The 26064-nt window shown below is 52.0% G+C and overlaps 7 protein-coding genes across 7 annotated transcripts; 2 read left to right on the forward strand and 5 right to left on the reverse strand.

Annotated features, from left to right (window-relative positions):
- The first annotated feature begins 468 nt into the window (after window positions 1-468).
- BDP55DRAFT_653520 (glycogen debranching enzyme) lies at window positions 469-5319 on the forward strand. The gene is made up of 2 exons (XM_060574196.1): window positions 469-4948; window positions 4999-5319. Exons 1-2 carry the CDS (start codon window positions 812-814, stop codon window positions 5104-5106), a joined length of 4245 nt encoding a protein of 1414 aa, XP_060433272.1. The 5' UTR covers window positions 469-811; the 3' UTR covers window positions 5107-5319.
- Window positions 5320-5757: 438 nt separating this feature from the next.
- Window positions 5758-6566, reverse strand: BDP55DRAFT_725730 (uncharacterized protein; the record flags this gene model as incomplete). Its single annotated transcript, XM_060579044.1, has 3 exons — window positions 5758-5949; window positions 6105-6272; window positions 6372-6566. The coding sequence occupies 3 exons, from the start codon at window positions 6564-6566 to the stop codon at window positions 5758-5760; spliced, it is 555 nt and encodes a 184-aa protein (XP_060433273.1).
- A 1846-nt stretch (window positions 6567-8412) lies between these two features.
- Window positions 8413-9183, reverse strand: BDP55DRAFT_628886 (uncharacterized protein; the record flags this gene model as incomplete). The annotated part of the gene is made up of 3 exons (XM_060571953.1): window positions 8413-8713; window positions 8767-9124; window positions 9180-9183. The coding sequence occupies 3 exons, from the start codon at window positions 9181-9183 to the stop codon at window positions 8413-8415; spliced, it is 663 nt and encodes a 220-aa protein (XP_060433274.1).
- Window positions 9184-9790: 607 nt separating this feature from the next.
- BDP55DRAFT_411759 (uncharacterized protein) lies at window positions 9791-10820 on the reverse strand. Its single transcript, XM_060567376.1, has one exon. It carries the CDS (start codon window positions 10569-10571, stop codon window positions 9822-9824), a length of 750 nt encoding a protein of 249 aa, XP_060433275.1. The 5' UTR covers window positions 10572-10820; the 3' UTR covers window positions 9791-9821.
- A 3163-nt stretch (window positions 10821-13983) lies between these two features.
- On the reverse strand, window positions 13984-14374 carry BDP55DRAFT_725732 (uncharacterized protein; the record flags this gene model as incomplete). Its single annotated transcript, XM_060579045.1, has 2 exons — window positions 13984-14270; window positions 14332-14374. 2 exons carry the CDS (start codon window positions 14372-14374, stop codon window positions 13984-13986), a joined length of 330 nt encoding a protein of 109 aa, XP_060433276.1.
- A 5771-nt stretch (window positions 14375-20145) lies between these two features.
- On the forward strand, window positions 20146-22316 carry BDP55DRAFT_576745 (uncharacterized protein; the record flags this gene model as incomplete). Its single annotated transcript, XM_060570787.1, has 5 exons — window positions 20146-20661; window positions 20722-20889; window positions 20970-21055; window positions 21123-21206; window positions 21260-22316. The coding sequence occupies 5 exons, from the start codon at window positions 20146-20148 to the stop codon at window positions 22200-22202; spliced, it is 1797 nt and encodes a 598-aa protein (XP_060433277.1). The 3' UTR covers window positions 22203-22316.
- A 546-nt stretch (window positions 22317-22862) lies between these two features.
- On the reverse strand, window positions 22863-24139 carry BDP55DRAFT_691681 (5-methyltetrahydropteroyltriglutamate-homocysteine methyltransferase; the record flags this gene model as incomplete). Its single annotated transcript, XM_060577007.1, has 2 exons — window positions 22863-23431; window positions 23479-24139. The coding sequence occupies 2 exons, from the start codon at window positions 24137-24139 to the stop codon at window positions 22863-22865; spliced, it is 1230 nt and encodes a 409-aa protein (XP_060433278.1).
- Window positions 24140-26064: the final 1925 nt, after the last annotated feature.

Raw genomic sequence — 26064 nt, forward strand, 5'->3', positions numbered from 1 at the left:
AGCAACCGGCCCATTCTTTTCCTGGCCGGAATCGTCTCCGCATAAGCCAGTGCGCTCTCTCTCCCACGTCCAGGTCGTCTACAGGCCCCATCCACGCCCAAGGTTCACGGTCCACGGCCACAGCTTGCTGCCCGTCGTCTCCAGTCCCCGTCCTACGGTCCTCGTCCTCGTCCTCATTGATACCCACGTCGCCGATCTGTCCGCGGGGCACGAAAGCTGCCTCCTACAACCTACGCAAATGGTCCCGAAAACCATGGTATCCAACGAAGTATACCTCCTCCCCCTCAACGACGATGGCTCGCCTCAGGTCGCCGGCGAATACATCTATCTCGCCCCAAAGACAACCGATCCTGTAACCATTCGCTTTGCCATCGAGGGTACCTCGTCCGTCTGTCGCCATGGCAGTCTGTGGGTCAACATTCCAGAGCAGGGCGCCGAGTTTCACAGAGATCAGTTTCGCGAGTTCAAGTAAGCTTTCTCTGCTGCTTCCATTGCTTGCAATTGCCATTGCCCAGTTTCTGGCTTGTATTCGTGTATGTAGCCCGCGACTTACGCGCTTTCTAGACTGAAACCCGACTTCAATCGCACAATTGAAATCTCCATTCCCATCTTCCAGGCCGGCGCCTACGCCTTCTACACCACCTATGCGGAGCTGCCAGAGCTTGCAGAGGAGCTCGACTCGACTCCCCAGACCGGCACCACCAACAAAAAGACGCCCCTCTACTACATCGATGTAGCCCCGCGTCTCAGTCTCGATGGCCGCCCGCTGCCATTGCCCGCTCTGTCCATCTTTTCAGTCATTAGCAAGTTTATGGGCAAATACCCGGGCGACTGGGAAAAGCATCTCCGTGGCATTAGCGATCGCGGTTACAACATGATTCACTTCACCCCGCTGCAGGTTCGCGGTGCTTCCAATTCCCCCTACAGCTTGTACGATCAATTGGGCTGGGACCCCGAATGCTTTCCTGCCGGCGAGAAGGACATCAAGGGCCTAGTGGAGAGCTTGGAAAAACAGTATTCCCTCCTCAGTCTCACCGATATTGTCCTTAATCACACGGCACACAACACTGCATGGCTACAAGACCACCCAGACGCTGGATACAACCTGGTTACAGCACCTTGGCTCGAGTCGGCGTGGCTGCTGGATTCGAAGCTGCTGGAGCTTAGCGATAACCTTGAGAAGCTTGGACTCCCCACCGAGGTGAAGAGCAACGATGACCTCATCAAGATTATGGACGCCATCAAAAAGCAGGTAATCTCTGAGATTCGTCTGTGGGAATACTACGCCATTGACGTCGAGCGCGATGTTGAGGCTGGCCTAGAAGCTTGGGTTGCCGGCAGCACCACGCTGCCGCAAGATACCACTGGCGATGCAAATGTGACTGGACTGAGAGATGCCTCTCTCAAAGACCAGGCTGAGTTTCTCATCAAGAACGGCCTCCAGGGTGGTGACCGCATGGGCGAAAGGTTCAGAAGAAAAGTCGACCCCAAGGTGGCTTCTGGACTTCTCTCCACCGTTTTTGGACGCTATGAGGGTGAGGAGGGCAGCGGCCCGACAAAGGCGGCAGCAAAGTCAAAGTTGGTTTCGATTCTCGATGAAATCAATCTCCCGTTCTACAAGGAGTACGATAACGAACTCAGCGAGATCCTAGAGCAGCTCTTCAACCGTATCAAATACTGCCGACTTGATGAGCATGGCCCGCGCATGGGCCCCATCAACAAGGAATTCCCTCTCATTGAGACCTACTTTACCCGTCTGCCAAAGAACGACACCACGGCCAAGAACAAGCCCGAGGAGAATGTTCTGGTCAACAACGGCTGGGTCTGGGGTGGCAACGCCTTGGTCGACAACGCCGGCCCGGATTCTCGCGTGTACCTGAGGCGCGAGGTCATTGTCTGGGGCGATTGTGTCAAGCTCCGCTATGGCAAGAGCCCTTCAGACAGTCCTTTCCTGTGGGAGTTCATGACGAAGTATGCCCGTATGCTCGCCAAGTACTTTGCTGGTTTCCGCATTGACAACTGCCACTCTACGCCAATCCATGTCGCCGAGCACATTCTCGACGAGGCACGCCGAGTCCGACCGGATCTGTACGTCGTGGCAGAGTTGTTCTCTGGCTCCGAGGAGATGGACTATGTCTTCGTGAAGAGGCTTGGTCTGAGTGCTTTGATCCGCGAGGCCATGCAAGCGTGGAGTACCGGAGAGCTCAGTCGCCTGGTTCATAAGCACGGCGGCCGTCCCATTGGAAGCTTCGAGGTTGACGAGATTTCAAAGGCAGACCCTAAGTCTCCTATGAGCCCTATGAGCCCGGCCAATGAAGGCAGCGACATGCTCAACGGGAGCAGCCCGTCCTCAAGGGAGATCATCCGGAGGATCAAGCCTGTGCCAGTTCAGGCTCTTTTCATGGACTGCACTCACGACAACGAGACCCCGGCTCAGAAGCGTGATGCTCGCGACACGCTCCCGAACGCTGCTCTTGTCAACATGTGCGCCAGTGCAACTGGCAGTGTCATGGGTTATGATGAGATCTACCCCAAGCTCGTTGACCTCGTCAACGAGACCAGACTGTACACGTCCGAGTCATCTTCCAAGCCTGTTAAGATTGGCGGTGGCGGAAACGGCATCGGTGGCATCAAGAAACTCTTGAACCAGATCCATACCCTCATGGGCAAGGACGGATACGACGAGACTCACATCCACCATGAGGATCAGTACATCACCGTGCACAGAGTCCACCCCGAGTCAAGAAAGGGATACTTCCTGATTGCCCATACTGCTTTCCCTGGCTACGGCAACGGCAACGGCGCTTTCAATGCTGTACACCTCGGAGGAACCAAAGCCCGTCATCTCGGTAGCTGGATGCTCGAGGTAGATGCAAGCGATGAAGCTCGCAAGGAGGCCTTGGACGATAAGAAGCTGCTGCGTGGCCTGCCTAGCCGCGTCGTGGATGTCCCCGGCGTTCGCATGGAGGTCAAGGGCGACGATACCATCATTACCGTGCGCGACAAGTTCCCTCCTGGTAGTATTGCCCTCTTCGAGACCTGGATCCCGGCAGCCGAGCACTCATCGGGTCTCGACAACTACGTCACTTCAGGTGCCAGGTCTGCCGTTGAGAACCTGAACCTGGTGGACCTCAACTTCCTGCTCTACAGGTGTGAGGCCGAGGAACGTGATGGAAGCGGTGGCAACGACGGCTGCTACGAGATTCCTAGCTATGGAAAGCTCGTCTATGCTGGTCTTCAGGGATGGTGGAGTCTTCTCAAGGATATCATCCGAGACAACAACCTGGCTCATCCTCTTTGCCAGAATCTTCGGGACGGCCAGTGGGCTCTGGATTACATTGTCGGTCGTCTGGAGCGCATTAGCAAGACTCCTGACTTCGAGAACCTTGAGAAGCCCGCGGTTTGGCTGAAGGAGCGGTTCGATGCCATTCGCAAGATCCCCAGCTTCTTGCTGCCGAGGTACTTCGGCCTCGTACTGCGTACCTTGTACACTGCTTCATGGGAGCGCGGTCTCGAGCTGATGAACGAGAACGTCCGCGAAGGACAGTGGTTCCTCCAGAGTCTCGCCATGGTCAGCGTACAAGAGACTGGCCTGGTCAAATCTGGCTCTTTGTGGCCCAAGAAGCTGGTCCCGTCATTGGCTGCTGGTTTGCCTCACTTCGCCGTCGAATGGGCGAGATGCTGGGGACGCGATGTCTTCATCTCACTCCGTGGTCTCTACCTTGGCACTGGCCGCTTTGACGAGGCAAAGGAGCACATACTAGCCTTTGCTAGTGTACTCAAGCACGGCATGATCCCCAACCTGCTTAGCAGTGGAGCTTTGCCGCGTTACAACTCTCGCGACTCCATCTGGTTCTTCCTCCAATGTATCCAAGACTACACCAAGTTCGCGCCCAATGGATTAGACTTGCTCCAGGAGAAGGTCAAGAGACGCTTCCTACCTTACGATGACACCTGGTTCGATGTCGATGACTCTCGCACCTATTCCCAGGAGAGCACCATCGAGGATATCATTCAGGAAGCGCTGCAGAGGCACGCATCTGGCATGTCTTTCCGCGAGGCCAATGCCGGTCCCTCGATCGATTCGCAGATGAGTGACAATGGTTTTAACATTTCCATCAAGACTGACTGGGACACTGGTATCATCTTTGGTGGTAACCAGAACAACTGCGGCACATGGATGGACAAGATGGGCGAGAGCGAAAAGGCCGGATCCAAGGGTGTTCCCGGTACACCCCGTGATGGCGCCGCCATTGAGATCACTGGTCTTCTATACAGCACTCTGAAGTGGGTGGCATCGCTCAACCAGCAAGGCAAGTACCAGTATTCATCCGTGAAGAAGGCAGACGAGTCGACCATTTCTCTGAGGGAGTGGGCCAACCTGATTCGCGACAACTTTGAGCGATGCTACTGGGTTCCTCTTTCTGCCGAGGAAGACGCCAAGTACGATGTCAACGCCCAGGTTATTAATCGCCGCGGTATCTACAAGGACTTGTACAAGTCCGGCAAGGAGTACGAAGACTACCAACTGCGTGCCAACTTCCCCATCGCCATGTGCGCGGCACCCGAGCTCTTCGATCCTGCGCATGCGCTGCACGCCCTCTTGGTTGCCGACAAAGCCATTCGTGGACCCACAGGCATGGCAACTCTCGACCCTGCCGATCTCAACTACAGGCCCTACTACCGCAATAGCGAAGACAGTGAGGACTTCGCCACTAGCAAGGGACGAAACTACCACCAGGGCCCGGAATGGCTCTGGCCCACTGGTTTCTTCCTTCGCGCTCTCCTCAAGTTCGACCTCGCTAGAAGAGGTGACCAGGCTGGGCGCATTGAGGCCTTCCAGCAAGTCACGCGGAGACTTATGGGCTGCAAGCAAATGATTAAGGAAAGCGTTTGGGCCGGCCTCGCTGAACTCACGCAAAAGGATGGCGAAGACTGCCCCGACTCCGTAAGTTGTCTTTTATCGTAGGCGGTGAATTGATTGCTAACACATCACAGTGTCCCACCCAGGCATGGTCTGCCGGTTGTCTGATTGACTTGTACATGGATGCGGCTGAGGAGCAAAGCGACAAAGCCAAGATCGCCTTACCTGTAAGGACCAAGTAAATGATTCGACGTTGCGAAAACTAATAACTCCTACTGGGGACCGTATTCAAATTAGTTAGGCGCTTTGAGAGTTTCCACGCAGATGATGCAGAGAAGACACCCTGGGCCCGATCAAAAGCAGTTTGAACTTTGTTGATTTTTGGATCCGAACACGACACGCGTTTAATGGTATATAGATAGACTGCATTAATAACCTAGCATGGTTTCACCTAGCTTTCTTGCTCGTTGTTTTCATCACACCTGAAGATGTCAAGTTGTTCCAGTGCATGAGCAGCAATTGGCTCTTCCTTTACGCCCTCGAACAACCAACCAACCAACCACACCTCAATCGAATCGAATCGAATACATGAGATTCTTCACAGGTTCAAATCTCTCCATCCCCTTCCCCCTAAGCTCAAAAGCAGGAAGTTCATCAATCCACGTCTCAACCCTCACCCTCCTCCCCCTCTCAGCCGCCATCCTCGTCCAAAAGTCGACAAAACTCCTCTCCGTGTGCCGATACAGCCTCTGGCCTTTATGCATTTCCTCCCTCCTTGCCTCGCCTTCCGTCGTCCCCGCCGTACGGCCAAAGATTAGATCATTTAGTTTTCCCGATAGTAAAGTCAGAAGCAAAGTAGCAAATATCTCTTAATCTTAGATGTCAAAGCAGTACTAGACATAGTTTGCTGTGATGATGGAGAATTGGCCGTGCCATTCGGGCAGGGGTGGAGGGGAGGAGAGGGCGTTTGCTTGGAGGAATGTTATGGGCGTGGAAGGGTCGTTGAAGAGGGATTTCCCGGCGGAGAAGAAGGAGGGGACGAGGTCTATGCCGTACAGGGAGTTTGGGGGAGAACCTGAGTGGGCCTGAGGGCGTGTGTAAGTTGGTTGTGCGGAGTAGTTAGGAGACTCAGCCCAGGTTTGATTCATGGGGGTGATGTTGGAGTTGTACACAGCCATAAAAAGTCAAGCATGAGAAGGGGGGGGGCAAGATAAGGGAAAGAGAGAAGGGGGAAGCGTACCAGACTACGTAGATCCTGGCCAATGGCACATCCAAAGTCGAGTAACTTCTCGCCTTGTTGGGTACGCTTTACGGCCTCGTCGAACTCCTTGTTATTCCTGAGTTGGAGCTTGAGGAAGAGCCAGAGGCCTATGCATGGGTAAGGGCAGTCGTTCCATGCCTTCTTGCGCTGGAGGCAGAATTTCATACGTCAGTATTAGTGCTGTGGCGATGATACTTTTCGGGGGGGTAAGAGATGAATAAAGCGGGTGAATGAGAAAGCGCTTACAGCTTCTTCGAGATGCTTCTGGAGTTCATCTTCCGGGATTCTAGCGTATTCTACAAAGAGCTTCTTTGTGTGTTCTTCGAGAGGGGGAAGCCTCTCGGTCCAGAAGGGGGAGTTTGTGTCTTTGTCTGTGGGGAGGCGGTGGGCTGGCAAGCTCTCGGTGGGAGTTGTGTTTGTGGGTTTTGGTACTTCGGCCATTGTTGTGATGAGAGTGTGCGATAGGTGATCGTTGGAACGATGTTGATAGAGTCAGGTTATGTGAAAGCAGAGAAGGGGAGTCGAACTGCTTGAGATTATGTACATGTCATGTATTTCAAGACATGTAGATGGAGGCTGGTGTCTGTGCGTTGGTAGCTGGGGGAGCTGAGAGCTTGGGGACGTCCCGCCTGTCGGGGATTATTTGATAATCGGAGCCGATTGAACTTTTGTGATGAGAGGTCAGATGGACTTGCTGCATCGAGTTTGATGTACCTTCTGTCAGCCTATTGACGCGTGTGGAATATGATGCAGCGTTGTTCTAGTGTCTGTTTGCGGTGCCGGTAGGCGTTGAGTCGGCGCTCATGTCTCTTTCCTCGACAGAGGCAAGTGAGAGTATTCAACCATAGTTAGGTTGAGGTTACTCATGTTGTTGCGAAGACTAGGTCTTAGCCATGGCTTGGAAAGATGGTGATGGGAGAGCCCTCGGGCTAGAAGTTGGCGGTGCGGATACTTCCTTGGGTTGGTTGAGCGAGGGAAAAGGCTCGATCAAGATCTACTGTATCCCCAAAAGTCCTCCTGTCAAATTGTCACTTCCCAAGGCGTTCACCTGCAAATCATGCATGAGGTTTGAATGCTTGCCATGTGTAGACACATGTACCTATGAAGTTTAACATCCCGAGTGAGTGAGGTTAGGTTCTATACACTCGTGTGGTTGGAAGAGCGCCCCTCCCCCCTCTCTCCTTCCACGTTGACGTGCATTTAAGGAAACACTGTAGCCAAAAGGCTCTCTCAAAACCTCAACTGACGGCCATTTCAATGAAGAAATGGCCGAATTCGACCTGGTAAGATATGATGAGTCTACAATGTATGCATATTGCCGCTCCAGAGGGATCTCGTGATAGGTCCTGTCCCCCCCAAGCTGTTGTTCATTGCGAAGTCCATTCCCCAGCAAACTGCATCTGACCTGACTTCCTCGACCTACCTTATCGAACGGCAATAAGTGGCATTGAGTGAACCCTTGAATTGGGTATCAAGGCTTGGACAATTTAGTGTATAGAGCTGATGTACAGCAAGGTTCAAAGTTTGACGGCCAACATCTCAACATCACACACATAAACTTCAACATACGATGGATTACTCTGGCAATCACAAAGGATACTGGTTGAAAACATCCACAGTAACACCTGCGAAACATCCTGCAGGTGCCAGGACCTCTGCACCCACATGGCAGACCGGTTTGATCGACCCGCTCAGACAAGCCTCATGAATGTGGATAACACCACTCTAGCAAGGTATCGAAAATTTACGCAAAAAACGCGGCTTATCGGCATCGAGTCAGTTACAGTTACAAAACAAAGTATTGGTGCCTTCACTTGTAAAGCGTTTCAGTGGCTGTGATTGTGTGAACAGGTATAAGAAATTACCATTTGGTTTTGGATGATGCTAAGCTGATCACGCGAGTCCTCCCGCTTTCCGGGCTCATCTTCGAAAGACGCCCTCCCAAGGAAACAGGCCGCTTCTGTTACGCAGTTGCGAGACCGGGGGTCTCCTGCCATCGGCCTGTTTCGCTCCCTTCAAACCCACCCTTTTGATTGCGAGGTGTCACTGTCAAGTATCAGGACCACCAATGCTGATTGTGTCCAACGACAAGAGTCCTCCATTGTTTCCAGCCGTACGCCTAATCGATGACCAAAGGAGAAAAGAGCAAAGGAAGTATTGCCTAGGAACAAGTATGTGTGAATGTACAAACACCGATGCCATAAAGATAATGTGAACGCCGTCTCGTTAAGCCGTTGAGAGATTGTGATGAAGAGTGATGCCGCACATGTCTACTGAAGATGCACTTCTATGTCCGCTCGTTGACAACCCACTTCTTCTTTTCCTTGGGGGGCTTCTCATCGTATACGGCCGGCGGCGGGCCGGCCATGAACTGGCCGGGGGAGTTGACGATACCAGCTTGGTTAACATTGACACCAGAACCAGCAATGATGCCGCTGGGTCCCTTGTGTGCGTGCTTGCCAAGTTCGTACATGCGGTCCTTGCGGCGGAGGTAGCGTCGGCGCCAGATGCAGGCGCCAACCCAGATGCCAGCGATGGCGACAACGAGGATTACAAGCATGACGACCCATCTCCAGTGGTTGGAAAGCCTGATTGTTTGGTTAGCAATGGCTGGGTATACAAGGCTCTGGGATCGTCTTACCAATCGCCTCCATTTCCACTGTTGGTTCCCTTTGAAGCTCCACTTGTTGAGGTCGATCCTGCTGATGACGAAGATGCAGTGGCAGCGCCGCCAGTCACGGAATTACAAAATGAGGTGTACCATCCCTGGATACTGCTGAAGCCAGCGTCATCACACCCAGCAGCAGGGCAGACACCGCCGGCGGCTGTTGAGAAGGCCTGGAGAGCGCCTTGGCTGCAGAAACACCTGTCGTAGGTGTTGGCGTCAGCTGCCGCAACGGCAGGAGGAACGCAGGCGCCGTTGGCGTCGTAGAGGGGGCCACAGTTCACAGCGCACGCGGGCAACTGCGCAAAGGGCATAATCGTTGTTGAAAGGCCAGCTGCATCATGTTTAGTCAATGGGCCATCGTTGTAAATTGGTGAACTGTCACTTACACATCTTGACGGTGTTGGCGAATTGTTGGAGGGAAAGGGAAGAGACGGAGCGTTCAAGATGGAAAAAGGAGAAGGATTTCGGAGGGAAGTAAGTAACCTGTCAGCCGTTGCGGCCAAAACAAGTCGTTGGAATGCGGAGACGTTGGAAGCAATCGATGGTGGTATTTCCTCCTTATTGCGGTGGTCCAAGACACGTCGGGTGGCACGAGTGCGAAATTGAGCCACAATCCAGCGAGTCAAGCCCAGAAGATTGGCGGCAAGAGAGGAATGCGATGCACCGTTGGCGGCGGCGAATTCGATGATTTAGTTTGGTCGCAGCGAAAAATCCACGGTGATGAACAATGCCGTTGGCGGATATGCACGTCAGCGTGCGGATTTCGTCCCAAGTCGGTCGAGGTAGAGCCAGGTCCAGCTGCCGTCCCAGGTTCTGCCGCACAGATTGCTTCAAAGCGTCGTAATGTTCGTTTGGATGCAGGAAAGCCAAGTCTGAAAATTCCCGGAAGAGATTTCCGTGGGTATGCGAGCCTTTCTGACGTTTTCGATGTTCGATTCGTCACGTCGAGGAAGCGTGGATTCTAACGATTGCGGGTGTTTGTCACCAGCGTTCGGTCGGCTCGGGCTTCGGAGGATGGGGCGTATGTATTAGGAGGAAGCGAGATTCTCGTATACGTAGGATGGGTCTTGAAAGCGACGTTTCAGTGGACTGTGGTTTGGATCCTTCGTCGTTTGTACGTCGGTCAGCCAGGGGCGAGGTGGTGCAAGCGAGTGACGATAATCGGGAAGCGGATTTCTATTCTGTGAAGCTTGACGATGTTGGTCGGCACGGCGGATGGGTTCGAGGATCCTCCTTTGGGTGGCGACGAAGCGAATGTGTGGAGAGAGATGGACGGGAGAAGGGAAGGGGAGAGGTGAAGGAGACTGGGGCCGGGTTGGTCGTGGTTGATTGAAATGTGTCGATGATTTGGCGAAAGTGAAGGTGACGGATAGGAAAAGGAAGCGGAAGGGAGGAAAGGTGGTGAGAAGGAGACAAGATGAGAGAAACGGAGAATTGATGACGGGACTGAATTTGGATGGCAGAGCCGATGGGCCATGGGCAATTGGGAGAAATCGACAGGACAAAAAAGCAAGAAATGCGCGGTAAGACACCCGGCCAAGGACGGGCGATGGATCGATGGGATGGTACGACCCAGGGGATGGTACCTCTGTTGCCACCACTTTCAGTATGTGACTCCAAGTACATTTCCCGGCATCTCCTAACCTGCCGATGTAGAAGCGCCAGCCCCAGCAAACGGCTAAACAGCACCTGCATCCCCCCCATCCTTCATCCATCCCATCATCCACGGCACCACCACTTCCACATCTCAGTGCAGCACCACACTCGACGGACAACATAAAACTTGGCCCCAACCACAGTGACAACACACACTGTCGACGGGCCCAAGAGGGGAAACACTAACGATCACCGGGGCCTTGCTACGCTGAAAGCAAGGGAAGCGCTGCGGGAACGACGGGCTTCCTCGTCAACTCGACGGACCGGTGGCCACTGGCTGGGTCAGAAACTGGGTCCGGGGTTCCAGCTTGACCAGCGTTTCCCCTCTAGCGAGCTGCGAAAAGCAGTCCGGTCCCTGATCGAGGGCGGGACAAGGGTTGCTGCATCTTCAGGTTTAGGTTGTGGCTCCCCTCCTCTGCTGGGTTGACAACCCTCCGTATTCTGTACGGAGTGTTCGTACCGTATCCATGGGAGTCTGAATGGTGGAATCTCCATGGGGAGTCGTCCCGCTGTGGCTCGGAAGGCTCGGTCACACCTTGGATGCTGGCTTTTTCTTCTACTGAACTTGTTGTTGTCAGCGGTCTTCGGGATCTATCTTACTCTCATTATTATTCTCACTCTCACGTACGGAGTAGGTCGTGTTGCTGACACTTCCTGCAGCTGATGCACGCAACACGGGAGTCCGTGATGCTCATCAACTCACTGACCTTGCCGCGTATATCTCTGACCGATTGGCCCCTTGGCACCCAATATCGATGATGGAAGTGCACAAACCAGGCAGTGCAGCGCCAGCTAAAAAGTTGAGCTACCCGGGCCGGCCGAGCGAGCTGGGCACATTCTACGGCAGAGCCAGCCATCCGTACAATAGAAGGGCTTGGCTAATCGAAGACACCATCGCGGCACCTCTGCGGCACAAGGCGTTCTCATGGCTTGCTGTCCTGTCAACTGCCTTCCCTGCCACCTCAGTCTTCTTTGTGGTTGCAAAAACGCGGACAATACGTTGGTAAACACAATCTAGGTGTCTAGGACGGGAACAAAGGCCCCGGTCACAAAGGTGTCGCGCGTGTTGCACGAGGCGTCAATAACAGAAGCTGAAGAGGTGCGCCAACCTCCAGCTCATACTTAGCTTGTTAGCTCACAACCGTTATGTCGTTTGGCTGGAGCCTCCGTTTTGGGGTTCCCCCTCCGTCTCTTACTCGAGACAATAGAGTACCTAAGGTAACAAGACGGCAAGACGGAAAGAGTCAAGTGGTGCAGGGGGTGGCTGGGTTACGCGTGAGGAGGGGCGCGCTATGCCCATCCGGTCTTTCGCTTTTCCAATCTTTCTGCAGGAATTTTGTGGAGGAACGCTCGTCAGGGACGAAGTGGACTGGTCGAGAACAAATGAATTGGGAACTCTGCAGAAAGCGGGAGCGGAAGTCAGAGACCGATTGACGCCAGAGCATGAGAGGAGACCTTGGAGACTCAAAGAGAGGATCTTCTGGGACCCAAACACTCGTTTCTCTGTCTCAGCGGCCCTGCGTCCAGCGATCAGCGCGTCCTGCAAACACTTCTCAGTCAATCATTCGGTGACATTCTCGTCGCTGTGTTCCTTGCTGCCCCTTGCAAATAAACAAAATAATCGCCCCTTGAAGCCCCTTCTCCACCGTCCAACTACCGCACACAATTTTCCGTACAGTGTCGTCCGTCTAGCCGTCGTGCCATCCTCCCTGCCGGAACACTCAAAAATTACTGAAACTGAGGCGCAAAAGGGGTGGACTCTCGACCCTCTCTACTGAGGCGTATCCACGTGGAGAAGGGGCCGACAATGGTGAAGACGAAGCGAAGCGATCTCAACGCAAAACATAGGTAGATAGGCGGTTGGTGCACCTTGGAGATCTGTTACCTCGAAGGATTTTCCCTTCCTCCTCTTTAGACTCGATGGTCGCGCTATTCTGGTTTGAGCTTGCTTTGGGGGTGAACCTGGGGAAACACAAGCACTCTAAGCACCGTGAACACTTTGGAGAAAACTCATTTTGCATGAAACCAAAAACAGTGCCCATCGTCCGCTGCCAATTAATTTCGGTCAAAGCTTACTGAGTATGGCGGCTTTCTGATTTCGGGGCTTGACGTCATGTAGGCTGCCCGTCTCATTTCTGCTTTTATGCTTATGCTTTTTGCTGTCCCTCCCCGACAGGGAAGGGTGGATACAGGCTAGCCTAGACCAGTCAAGCAATTCAGATGGGTTGAGACTTGAAGAGAGTCAGGTAAAAGAGGTACGAAGTGAGGCAGATGAGCCAGAATGAGAGTGAGAGTGAGAGTACGGAGTACGGAGTAAAGAAACACCAGACACAGAGTACGTATCTTGCGTATCTTGCTGACCTCATCTTGTCGATTTATACCCGCTTACATAAGTTGGGAAGCGTCTGTCCGTGTATCCCACAGCTTCCTCAGTAGGCGCGCATTGAATGCGAGCATAGGGAAATTGAACCCCGGACAATTCCTCGCCCACCCCCAAAAATAATTCGGCTCTCAGTCAGCTTTCGACCACCGTTGCAACTCTCCAATCTCGCCAAAATCCAGACATGATACTCAAACTCCAGACTATCGAATCCATAAGTCCCACGCGTCGAGCATCACACACCCTCACAATTGCCCGGGTATTCTGTTAACTCCAATCCCCCATCATTCCGCATCTTTCTGGCCAACCTCTCTCTCGAGCCTCGAGAGACTTTTCAAGTGCTTCTAAACCTCTTGGCCCGCCTGCGGAGGGGCCAGCGGCAAGTTGCAACTTGCATGACGTCTCCATCTGTGCTTTGGGTCCTTGGGGGCCTTGCCAAGCTGCGCCGTTGGGCTCGGCACGCTTGTCCGGATGCGTCCGAGGGAACGAGTGCCGAATAGGGCCAACAGCCAAGAAAAGGGCAGGGCAAGAACCGAAAAAAGTAAATACGAGATTCCCTTGGCACTTTGCGTTCGCGGGTCCCGAAGATGAGAATTAGGAACGGATTCGAAACTCTGTCTTTCGTCGTTGGGGGCGATGTCAGAACTCAGACGGAACAGCACAAGGAAGTCTTCCAGATGGCTTAATGGCAACTAATGCTGCATGACCTTGGTTGGGGCTGATGGCGCTAATCAGAGCTTGGTATGGCCGCCATTCTCAGCCACCTTGGCCTCAATCTCTCAGAGTTCCTCGCAGTTTGCAGACCTGTGATCCGGACCACTAGCTTCTGAAAATACCAAGCCACCATCCAACTTCATCGTCAAGCCATGACACCAAGCCAGTCATAGCCCTCTATATCCTCTGACAATTCGCGCACGGATTCTGGACCCCTTCATCTCCACGATGACGCGTGGGGTAAGAGATTGGAGAGGCTCTCCCAATTCATCGCGGGAGAAGATGTTAATTGCAAGTGCATCTAAGTCTATTCAAGTGAAGAATGTAGCGACAGAAGAGAAAACAAGAAGCCTAGATCATATGGCGAAACTCTCCAAACAACAAGAATATCGGTCAGTTCCATAGCCAGAGTAGAAATCTCTACTTTGAAATGTCATAATTCAGCGCGGCTGCTGCTGGGACGTGGCACACGTCGCCGAGGCCCCGGATCCCTGCCGTCCGTCAATATGCCCCGCCGCCGATCCGGCCGCCGGCACCTCGGCGATCGTGTTGAACGGTCCCTGGTGAGCCGGCTCCGTCAGCCACCTTCCCAACAAACTGCCGGGGCTCCCCGTGGTCGTTGCCGTCGTTTGGCTTCTGTGGAGCGATGCGTCCTGCCACGGTCGGTCGACCGGCACGGTGCTGGACGAGGAGGAGCTATTCCCGTTGGATGGCCTGCTGCCGGAGCCTGGTTGGTGGGGGTTCGTTTAGCTATAGTCTTCAAGGTTTGGGGATCTTGATGTTCTTACTCTTGGACTTCGAGGAAGATTGCTTGGAGGTATGCTTGCCCATCTTGTCTTGTGTAAAGTGTTCAGAGGAATTCTTTGCTTTGAGTATTCTTCAAGTTGAATGCCTCGGGGTTGTTGTTGTTGTCCTTCAGCGAGTGTCTGAAGATGATGAGAGTGCAAGTGTCAGAAAGTAGCCGTTGCTATAATGTAGTGATCCAAGTGATGTCTCTGAGGTTTTTTCTAACCCCATTTCACAAGAATCCAGCCTCTTTATACTCCTTTCCTAAACCACCTAGATGTTCTTCCCATCTTCAGCTTAATCCACTGCTAACTCCTATTCATGACAACAAGATACATCAACAAGATGCTTAGAAAGGCACGTCTAGCCAAGGCTTCGATGCGCCACCAGTGGCACATACTTCCTCGAGGAGGCATTCCGACGAATCCAGGAACCGCTTCAATGTCGCAACATCGCATGGTTTGTTGTGCGGCCCCACGAGAAGTGTCAAGTGTGTGAGCACAAGCACGACTTGTGGTGTTGCACTGCACTAGTGTTTTAATGCTAGTTTTTCTCTCTTCCTCGCAGGTAGTTAGACTACTGCGTAGGCATTGGATGTCGACATGTGAACGTACGGAAAGCCAGAAACTCATATGTTGAACTAAAAGTCGAGTCTTTATCGATAAGCAGTCTATGTCATTGCCGTTGTTGAAGGTGGGCAAAGTGCTCAATCTCCTGCCCTGAGTTGATGGCCTTCTTCTCCATGAGCGAGCACTCCGAAATCTTCGTAAAAGCCACCACTCATTTACAAACATGTCAACATCAGAGCATCAACGCCCTGCCCCTCACACACAGCTCTCGTGGGCCTCTTCCCACGAGGCAATGTCTCAGCATCACACGCAAAGACAACCCGGCACCTACCTGCCGCCGACGACGCCCGCGTGGCATAGTGCAGATGCATATCGCCGCCGTCGAACAGAAGGAAGGAAATATTGGCCTCGTTTCCCGTCCGAGACATGCGCTCGGAGCTACCTTTGCACACCCGAGGAGGGTAAGGGGGTAGCCCCTCAGAGCAGAACGCGCTGGCAGACCTGCATTATGCATTTCGACCGACCTTCTGGGACCCGTTTCCATCGAAATGATACGCGATTCGGCAGAATAAGGGCTGTGATAGACTCTTCGTGCCGTGTGCTCAGTGCTATGATGAGAAGCTGGGCCCTGGGGTCGACCTAATCTCTCCCGCGGCTAGGTAAATCTCTGTGTCCGACATGGATTGCGTGGTATGGGTCCGGGTACGAAGGGCGATTGCATCAATTTGTTGATCTATTCTATATACCCGGTCTATTGACTGTCGTACTTCTAGAAATACTATCCTTATAGGCTTGTAACTCCGCGGGATATCAGAAATAATACTGTGCGGCCGCCGCGCAGTAACAACGTTGGCCGTAGAACAGCCAAGGCCGTGGGCAATACAGATCCGGAAACACCACGAGATACAAAATCGACATATCTCGAAACAGTTACGCTGGACCAAAAAAGCTCTTGCCTGCCCCTGACGATCTTTCTGACGTGTTCGGGAGTTCAACCGTGGCCCCAGTCGGTTCACCGGGATAGTGACACCTTGGCAGAGCGACGTAGGACGACAGCATTCGATTCAATAAACTTCAGACGTGAAAGGCATCAAAGCTCCAGCTGAGCGACATGCCAGGCATGCGAGCGGTGTCTCGGCCGGAAGATCGTCGTGCGTTCACCACGAAGCGGCACGGAAAGTTTCGGTATCCCACCCTCCATGCCGTGATACCTGCAATCTTCCATCAGTCGAGTCAGTAAGTAGAAACTCCTCTGTCTGTCCAATCGGGGAGACCGAAGTAGTTTGAGAAGTGGGAGAAACAAGATTGGCCTTGTTGGAAACAAAAACGGCTCAATAGAGACCATCGCCGATTTCCATACTATTTGCCCCGCCTCTGCCCGAGGCCCCATTACCTTGCCCTGAGACATGAAGTCCTTCAGCGTCGTACACAACATACAGGTGTGACCAGGCCCCAAGCCAAGCATCATCCGTCAGACCACTTCCCAGCAAGCCACAACTACACAAGGCAGCAAGAGAAGGAAAAAGGATGAAGCCTCCTTCTCGCAAGACACGCCAAGAACACCCGAGATGTTCTCGTACACAAGCGGCCAATCTCTTCTTCTCCACGGAAGAAGTTCTGGAAGGAAACCGTTCAGCCCCTCAGGGGTCGGTGCCACGTGCTCGTACAACGGCGACCACATGGTTGAGAGACACGAAGAATCTATTGCTGGCGAGATGTGGCGTCCGTCGGCTCGAGAGAGTCTAGAGGATGAGGGTAATGAGGCATCCCGAAGACGGCAGAGACTATCAGCCACAATAGTCGATTGAGAGACATTCGGGAAGCGAGCTAAGAGCGGGAGGTAAGGCTTCTATGTTTGCCTGTATCCCGTGACAGAAGCTTTTACCGGATTGTTGTATCGATCGGAACTTTTGGGTTGAAATAGAGGGTTATCGTGACGGCGATGGTTCAGCTCCTGCGATGAGCCGAACATTGGGCTACCGAAGCTTGCAACTTCTAGCGAGAATCGAACGGTCGATAGAGAGGAGATCGGGTGGAAAAGTGTGTCGATGATTGCCGATTACCTCGACACGGACTGCTGACTCGAACTTGACGACGAACTCTTTAGTCCGGCTGGCATGGTCTGGAGCTATTCGAACGGATGATAGGGAAGCGTTTGCTATCCCACCTCTGTTCAGTCCGCTGGGTCTGATCTCTCTTCGGCCTCTGACCGCTTTATATCTCCATGTCGTGACGGTAATGGAGGATTACGCTGGCTAGAAACTTCAAAGGATGTAAGGCTCTGTTACATGGAATTTCATCAACTCAGTATTTTGAACCCAAGATTCTATCCATGATTCCAGGGTTGCTACATGTAAGGTTTGTTGTCGTTCACCATATGTAATCGAATGGCTTTGTGAAGCATCCGATGAAGTGATGTCCTGGCACAGACTCATCAAAGGGACAAAAGTCTGATGATGCTTTAAAGAGGGTATTCATTATTCATCTGTCAGTTATGGTTGCCGTGATTAGTATGTAGCCAGCAGGAGCTAAAGAATCATATAGCAAGCGTCAATTGGCACGGTATGCCACAAATTGAGAAGGCCTACGATCAGTTGCCATCGATCTTAGAGGGTTTCCCATGACAGTGTCTTGCAACTAGGGTGCTTCCTGCGAGAAATACCAAAGCCTCTGACTTTCTACCCTTTTGATCATTCGAAAAGGGATCTAGTCTAGTAGAACATGGTGTGAAGCATGAAGCACCAAACTAAACATGAAGTTTTGGAGGGCTGAGAACGTTGAAGTCTTGATGTTTGGCATGCCAAGGTGCTATCGTGTCACGGTAAATGTGTGCTTCTGGCTTCACGTGAGAAGTCTTCGAGACACGTAAGCTACATCTACCTAAGTAGACACCACACATCCCTATATTAGAAGTTGTTATGCCAGCCGGAGTTTTATGTCTTGGAAACACAGGAGGTTATAAATTGATAATGAGGTCGTAAGTTTGAAATCGGCCGTCACATGGAATATTCAAGTGTTGTCAGCGAGCCAAAGGTATTTGGAAATGGCTATGGAAGACAAATGAGCGGCAAGGGCCCCGTCCCATCATCTTTCGGCCTCGACCGAAATCTTGATTATATAAGGTAGAGAAGCACCGGTTTTGGCAAGAGTCTGTCATAAGTGGCGTTGTGGTTAGATGCCGGATTTACAATAAGGTCACATTGAAAAACATCATACTCGTAACTCATCATGGTTTGGACCATTGGAACACCCTGTTGATCGGCGACTAATAATGTGATATAGGCCACGTAGCATTTTACTGATGACGCCTGTACGCCAATATCCAATAATACCGGCCCGAGGCCCTTTGTGGTCAGCGTCACGGCAAGTTAGAATTGCGCTTGAGCCGCGAACTTTCGACTGACATTGTTTATCTACGTAGCGGGCCGAAACAAAGCAAGCCGATTGGCCCATGCCTTGGCGTTAGGAACGGTCGACGGATGCTTGGTTGCCGTCTTTGTTCGAAAGTGCGTCGGCAGTAGAACGCGTGGTGGCGCAAGGTGGCTTCCTTTCCTGTCGAACCTTGCGAAAGAAGGGGCCTGAACTGAATAGGGCACCATTTCGTTGCTTTCTGGTAAATACCAGGGAGCTCATGGTCTATGATGAAGTCATCGTACCTAAAGGATAGCAGACAAGGTACTTTAACGAGAAGCCATCTTGGATAGTGGACTTTATGTAGCACCATCTACGGTTCCTCGCTGAGACTTATGCAGTAGACTTGGATCCGAGCTGACAGCGACGATCGCAATTGATCACTAGAGGCACAGGCTTTGAAGTGCCGGATTCTTGGTCAGAGGTGGTTCATCTGACCAGACGAATAAGACATGGCAGTCTGGACTAGTGACACTGGGTGTCTTGGCATGATTGGATCTGATGGCTTCTGTGGAATCATTTTTTCGCATCGACCGGGGGAGACAGCCGATTTCCCGGGATCTTTCCAAGCCTGTAAATCTTACAAGGGCCCCTGAATACCCTGGGGTTCCAAGTCTCTGGATTCGGGATAAATCTGATCTGGTGGCATGGGCCTGCTCCAATACTCTGGGTCTGCTCTTCGAATGCCCTCAGGGTAGCACGAATAGCACAAGACTCTGTCAGTACATGATATGGCCTGTTATGGTTTCTTTCTGGAGAGATTCGATGACTTACGTCTGGTTTCTTCTCGGCCACCCACGTGTATCAATCCTCCATCCACGGGTACGAAAAGGCCTTGGAACAAGCCGATACTGCGATGATTGAACACAGTTCCAAACTTTTTTGTTCACTTGGTTGCACAAATGCCGCGCCTCAAAGAAGTTGATGGTGCGAACCGGTTGTTGAAGAAAATTGGAGCCCTAAAAAGGATCAACAGACATCTATTGCTGTCAATCCCACCACTAGTGCATATACAGCAGGTCGAGGACGCAGCCACCCAAATGAAGTAAGTAGGTACGCGTGCTCTTTGGATGAGGGGTTCTCGTGGGGTTTCGAGCAGGCTGTTTGACTCGGATTTCTCGAACTAAGTCATTGTTGAGCACCAAGATTCCAAAACTTGACGCATGCAAGGCACCTCATCTCGCTTTTCCTGGGTGAGGTTGAGTCGTGAAGATCGCAAAGCCCACGACAGAACGGTAATCCTCTGATTGGATCATCTCTCATGTAGCGCGACTTAGTCGCAACGTCTAGTGAGCTCGGTCTGGTCCGGGGGGTAGTGGAGCACAGACGGTATCGAAAGATCGACATGATGAAGAAAAGCAAGGAAGACCGAAAGGAACAGAGGCAACCTGAGTCGAGACGAACACCCTATTCTTGAAGGGTTGTGGGCCATCCAAAATGCCAGAATAAGGGTGTTCTCCAAAGCTGAAGGACGCCACAATGCGAGGGCAACAGCGCAGGACAAGGGGATTCGCTGCCTCGGATGGAATTTGCCTCTGTATCACCTTAATATTATCGCCAAGCACGCTATCCTTCGGCTGGATCTAGCGATCTTAGATGGGCGATCCCCATACTTCTCAGGTGCCAATGCCGTCGCTTTGGGAGGCTTGTAAGAGGTCTTGCTGCGGTAATCACTTTGTCTTGCATGCCACATCCACGAAAATGCTATTGTCTTGAAAAGTGCGGCTGTCCCCTACCCAGGTCCGTACTCGAGAACTTCAAGAAGATCATGACAACCTCCCTTCTCCCTTGCCTCCTCTATGCAACGTACGAACACTACAACAAACCGTCTCAACAATGGATCCCGCAGCGTTGGCCGGTCTCACGATCTACAACTTCCCGCCTATGCCGCCAAAATGGGATAGAATTGGCATATTCTACATCACGTTCTGCGCAACATGGACAGCAATCGTCTTCGCGGGTATGGCCTTCCTCTGGGCCAACCGGAGGAGCCCCATCTTGAGACTTCGAGGTCTACCTCTGGCCTTTGGTTCCATCGTTTTCCTGCACCTTTACTGGTGCATGGCTCAGATTACATACCCAATCGGCGGGACGATGCCTGTGGTAATCGCGTACGACGTTCAATACTTTGTGATGGGCATCTGGTTTCCGCTGGGTATCGCATGCTTTCACGCCTCTAATAGCAGGTTCCTGCACGTTGCAAAGCTGCAGAGGCTTCACTTCACTGGCACTGGCGCTGGTAGTCTCCGGAGAGGCTGTAACGGCTCGAAGACGTCATGGCTCTGCCGCTTCAGGAACATGGATTACGGAAGGAAAATACTGATCTTCATTGGTATCGGTGCGATATTTCAGGTATGTTGGATGATCGAACTCAAAAGTCCTGTTTGATTGAGAGATACTAATACTCTCAAGTGCCTGCTTACAACCGGCATGTGGTTGGCTTGCAAGAAATACCATCCGACCTTTGGCATCCCCGGCACAGAAATCCGCGGGAACAACATAGTTGAGCAACTGATTGACTTGGGCCGCGGATGGGAGTGGTGGCCGACCGTTCTTTGGCAGTTCATTTGGACTTGGATTGTAGGTTCCTCTCGACTCCATCTCGCTCGCACCTGCACTCAGCGACTTTCCTCCTTCTACCGATAACTGATAGTCCGTAGGTTGCACCGACGCTCATCTGGCGAGCGTGGAGTATCCGAGATACCATGGGTTGGCGAACCCAGACTATCGGATGCTGCCTTTCAGGGTATGTAGGAAGTTACACAACGAGCTTTTATCATATATAAGCTTTACTGACAGGCCTCACTGGAAAGTCTTCACGCAACACCGATGTTTCTAATCGCATCTTATGTACCGGCCTTCAACACCATCAACATGTACTTTCCCCCAAGTCAATGGTTGGTAACCCTCCGCTGCTGGAATTCCTTACGTTGCTGATGTAAAGATATAGGATTCATCTTTCTACTATGATGTTTGAAATATTCACAATCTTCGTGCCACTCGTTCAAATCATACGACTCCGTATCCTCTTGAAGCACGTCACAGCTGCTAACGCAAAATGGGAGACCGAATCACAAACAGCACTCAGAGCGTCGACCGCAGCATCTTACCATGGCCGAAAACTCCCGGGCTCTTCGAGACAAGCTGAAAAGGGGCAGCCCATTGTCTACCAAACGGATCCCACCGATATTGGTCCAGATATTGACAGTCGCTTGTTGACAATGACCGCGCTCGACCACGCTCTAAGGGAGAATCAAGGTGTCTTGCAGGAGTTTTCTGCCCTCAGTGACTTCTCCGGTGAGAATATTGCATTCCTCGCCCGCATTTCCGAGTGGAAGTCAAGATCGTGGCCGAATGCCATAACCGACTCGGCCTCGGGAGAATCCCTTGCCCACGAAGAGAGACTTGATGCATACAACCGCGCCCTCCAGATTTACGCCGACTTCATCTCCCTGGAGCACGCTGATTTCCCTCTTAATCTTCCCTCCCAGGAGATGAAGCAGCTGTTCAGAGTCTTTGACAAGCCCGCCCGCATCCTGTTTGGAGAAGACGCTTCTGTTAACATTGCTGTGCCCTTCGATGATGCTTACCTGAGGTCACGCACAGGGTCAAGCTCAGGGAGTAGCGGTGACATCAGGCATCAAGCACGGTATACCGGTGATATTCCCGCGGGATTCGGCTCTACGGTGTTTGATAGTGCACAGGGCCACATCAAGTATCTTGTATTGACGAATACATGGCCCAAGTTTGTTCGGGAGATGCACTCACGGCGAAGGTCCAGCGAGACCAGCCGGAGCGTCATGACAGCTGAGACCACTGAGTCCGAGTCTTCTCTTCTGAGCAAAGTCTCGAGCAGTGTCTCGAACCTTCTTCGATCTGTCAAAGCTATTTAAATTGAACTTGTGGCAACCCTCTTGGCCGTGAAGGCCGCACCTATTGCAGATCTCGCTTGCAAAGGCCATACTCACCCCCTTTTCAGACTACTTTATAGTTCACTCTCTTCCCTTTCGCTTCAATGGTTAGCTCAATACCCGGTTGAAGAAGTTCAATCAACATATTCTAGTACTAGTATCATACTCTATGCCTTCAAACAGTCCATAACCCACCAACTCATTGAGTACTTTCTTTTTCTCGTGTAGTCTCATCTACAATCTTGCTCACCCTTTAACTAATCAAGGATTGCATCCTTGCAACATACCCACCTCAGGTAGTAAGGTGGCTTAAATTCGTTGAACATGGTTAGAGGCTATGAGACTTCTGGAACCTGTGCTTGATGCGGCTTGATAGGTTGGGATCCATTTACTCTCACGCTCTGCAAGCGCCTACAACAAGGGGCTGAACCTGACAGATAGAATGACATTATTTGAAAGGGATGGTCACCAAAGACATTGGATTCATGAGACTAGGTTGAAAGAAAAAGACCAAACATCTTTAGGCACGCTTGTAACAAGTAATCTACACCCGCTCTTCCTTGAGCCTCTCATGTTGAATGTTACACCCTATTCACCCCACTCTCCCCTAACTCCCCCTCACAGGCGCCTTCGTACATCCATTTAGGCTTCGCCCCAAATCTCCTCGGCAATCTTTCTAATTAAAGACAGCTTGTTCTTCTCGTCCTCCAGACTCAGCGGGTATCCGCTCTCATGCGTGCTGAAACCGCACTGAGGCGACACGCAGATACGCTTGAGCGCCTCCTCCTTGGTCTCACCGCTTCCCTTAGCGACGTACTCCGCAGCGGTGAGAACACGGGCCTTCATCTCCTCCTTGTCCTCGAGCTTGGGGACCTTAGTGCTAATGATGCCAACAACGACGTTCTTGTTCTTAGGAAGGAACTGGAGGGGCTCGAAACCGCCGGCACGCTCGGTGTCGTACTCGAGGTAGAACGTGTTGACGTTCAGGTTCTGGAAGAGCTTCTTGGCAATGATGTCGTAGGAACCCTCAGCGAAGTGACGGCCTCCGATGAAGTTACCGCGGCACAAATGGATACCGGTGTGCATGTCTTCGGGAAGTTTGCTGACTGTGTCGTTGTACAGAGCAATGTAGGCGTCGAGGAGGTCTTCGACGGTGCCGTCGTTGTCCTTGTCTTCCTCCCAGCCCTTGCGGAACTGTTGCGAGCAGAAGTCTGCGAGAGATTAGCGCTTGTAGTTTTGCTAGACTCGGCTTACTCACAAGCCATGCCGGGATCATCAAACTGAACGTTGCGCAAGCCAGCATCGTAAAGCTGCTGGAGCTCGGCCTGGTAAACCCTGGCAACATCCTTGAAGTACTCGGCATCGTTGGCGTACGCCTCCTTGGTGTATGCTCTGCCCTGCTTGTAGCGCATGTGGAACCAAGCCGGCGTGATCATGGTCAACTTGATATCCTTCCACTCCTCCTTCGGCAGGGCAGCCTGCACCAAACGCAGCTCGTGCAAGTTCGACTTGGACTTTGAGGGCGAGTGAGACAGCTTTCCGCCGGCGATGACGGAGTCGCCAGGCATGACCTTGCGATCCTTCTCGATAAGGCTCACCACATCGGGGTGGTACAACCGGAACATGCTGGCCTCGGCATCCTGCAGGCGGGTAGAGCCCTCGAACTCATCCCACATGAGGCCCCAGAAACGGGTGCGGTTGAATTCGCCCGAGGTGACGCCCTTGATGCCTAGATCGCGTTGAAGCTTGACGACCTCGACGACTGACTCCTTCTCAACGGCGGGAAGACCGGCTTCCTCCTCGGACAGACCCTGGTCGCGGATCTTGCCTTCGCGGATGTCGAGGAGCTTCTGAGGGCGAAGGAGAGAGCCCATGTGCTCTGCCCTAAAGGGGGGCGCTTGGTGAAGCTTGGATGACATTCTTAGTAGGAATTGCTGGTGTCAACAGATAACTAGCAAGCGATTGTCCGTCTGTGTATCCTGCAAAACACCCCTCACGGTGAGAATTTTAAAAGGTCGTGATATCCCGGTGGGTGGCCGATCTACCTAGTGTCGAAGGCGGGGCAACCGGATTTATAGCAAACGGATTTACATGGCGGGGCAAAGTGAGGGGTCAATTCGTTCAGACATTGTTTGTTTGCCGATAGATGGCCAAGGTTGAGCTGAGAGCTAGTCGTCAGGGGTCAGAGTCGCTCACGTCAGCCAGTGTGAAAACCCAAATAGATGGGAAGCCAAAGTTGGGACAAGTAGCATTGGCTGAAAGGTTGTCTTCTTTAACGCCGTCCCGCGCGGCCGACTCTTCGTCAGAGCTCTGAAGAATTAACTAGCTTCTGGGGTGCATTTGCCCCCTCTTCTTATTGTCCGAGACAGCAGCTCTACCCCTCATTCTCCACTTCGTTACTTCGGCAGTCGCATGGCCGAGTTGAGGTCAAGTTCCAGGACAGCAAAGTCTTGCATGTTGACGAAGAGATGGATGATCTATAGAATTCTCGTTTTCTCTAGAATTCATGGATTTCCAGTTCAATTGTAGTCTGGACCTTGTTCTACTGGTTAACAGCATATCTCGCGTTCGAGCGTTCGGTACTGGAGCTCCAACGACGTGCCTAGAATAGGCTATGGGGCCTTTTGCCTGCTCGCGACACGTAATAGGCTGATATTGGGTGTCTCCTCTGATACACTGGCAAAGTATCCATATATAATGTGAATTATCAGTCTTGCTCAATCGCTGACGAGCAGCAGTAGAGCACGATAATACCCTCATGGCAACATTTGAACGTACACTTCAGACATCCAGACTCTGGCCAATCGCGTCATTCTCAAGTGAAGTAGCGGGTGTGCCTAGAACCTTTAATTCTATCGGAAACCATCGTCGAGCAGACCAAAATGCTCCAAGCAAAAGATGGGCACGATTAAAAACAGTCGCTGGCACTGGAAAAGCCGATCTGTCCTGACAAGCCAATGGCCCTTTGGGCAGAGACGAATCTACACCACGTGAACTGCGCTGGTTCGATGCGAGCTATTCAAAATTGGGAGTGTGGGAAAGATGGATCAATGCATACAAAGAAAGGGTGACCGACAAGGCAGGGATGATGGTACGATGATCAAGGTAGGCGGTATCAGCAGCGACATCACAGAGGTCATCGACCCTTGGCTCGCCCTCATAGCAAACGCTGATTATATCTCTATCGTTATTGGTGGCTTGGGGACCAGGTTCTGAGTCGATGAAGCCATCGACCAGACAGTATCATTTGATCTTCTCATGGCAATTTGAGCAAACAAAATACTTGTACCGGCAGACGACGCACAGAGAAATGGTAAGACCGGGGTCCTCAACGACATCAACGATCGAATGACCCAATGTTACCAGGTATTGGGATTCAAAACCCCCAAGAGATTTTCTGACAACTTTTGAGCGATTGCATGTTTCGACTCTCGGGTGGTTAGATACCCCGGGAAGTTTGCGACAATCTGTGCCGAGTCTCGAGTCTGGCGGTGTGGTGACGATCAAGATGACAAAGGAAACAGCGGTCTCAATCGGAAGTATGAATGGAGAACTGTTCAAAGCAGGAGAGCGACTGTCCTAACTCAAAGTACCTTGATGGTACCGACATGGAGCATCAAGAACATGGCGTTTTGTTATATAAAACCGGAGCTGATGTAGCTAACGTTTTGCCTTCTTAACCAAGAATATCCAATCCCCGTTAGAGAACGTAGTGTAAATCGAGGTGCAGTCCAAAACATAGCCATGGAACATCGTGAATTTTCGCGAGGCAGAGGATAATTACAACATTCAATGTCTGGAGAAGGATAATGTACATGTACAGATTTCGCAGAAGAAAAGGAAG

The sequence above is a fragment of the Colletotrichum godetiae genome, assembly GCF_030913485.1.
Source record: "Colletotrichum godetiae strain CBS 193.32 chromosome Unknown BDP55scaffold_8, whole genome shotgun sequence".
Lineage (NCBI taxonomy): Eukaryota > Fungi > Ascomycota > Sordariomycetes > Glomerellales > Glomerellaceae > Colletotrichum > Colletotrichum godetiae.

Excerpts from the sequence above, each read along its gene's own strand:
- BDP55DRAFT_653520 (XM_060574196.1), top strand. The coding sequence starts at position 812 with ATGGGCAAATACCCGGGCGACTGGGAAAAGCATCTCCGTGGCATTAGC. Across the intron at positions 4,949-4,998 it reads GCGAAGACTGCCCCGACTCC|TGTCCCACCCAGGCATGGTC; the intron begins GTAAGTTGTCTT and ends AACACATCACAG.
- BDP55DRAFT_411759 (XM_060567376.1), bottom strand. The coding sequence starts at position 10,571 with ATGTTGTCCGTCGAGTGTGGTGCTGCACTGAGATGTGGAAGTGGTGGT.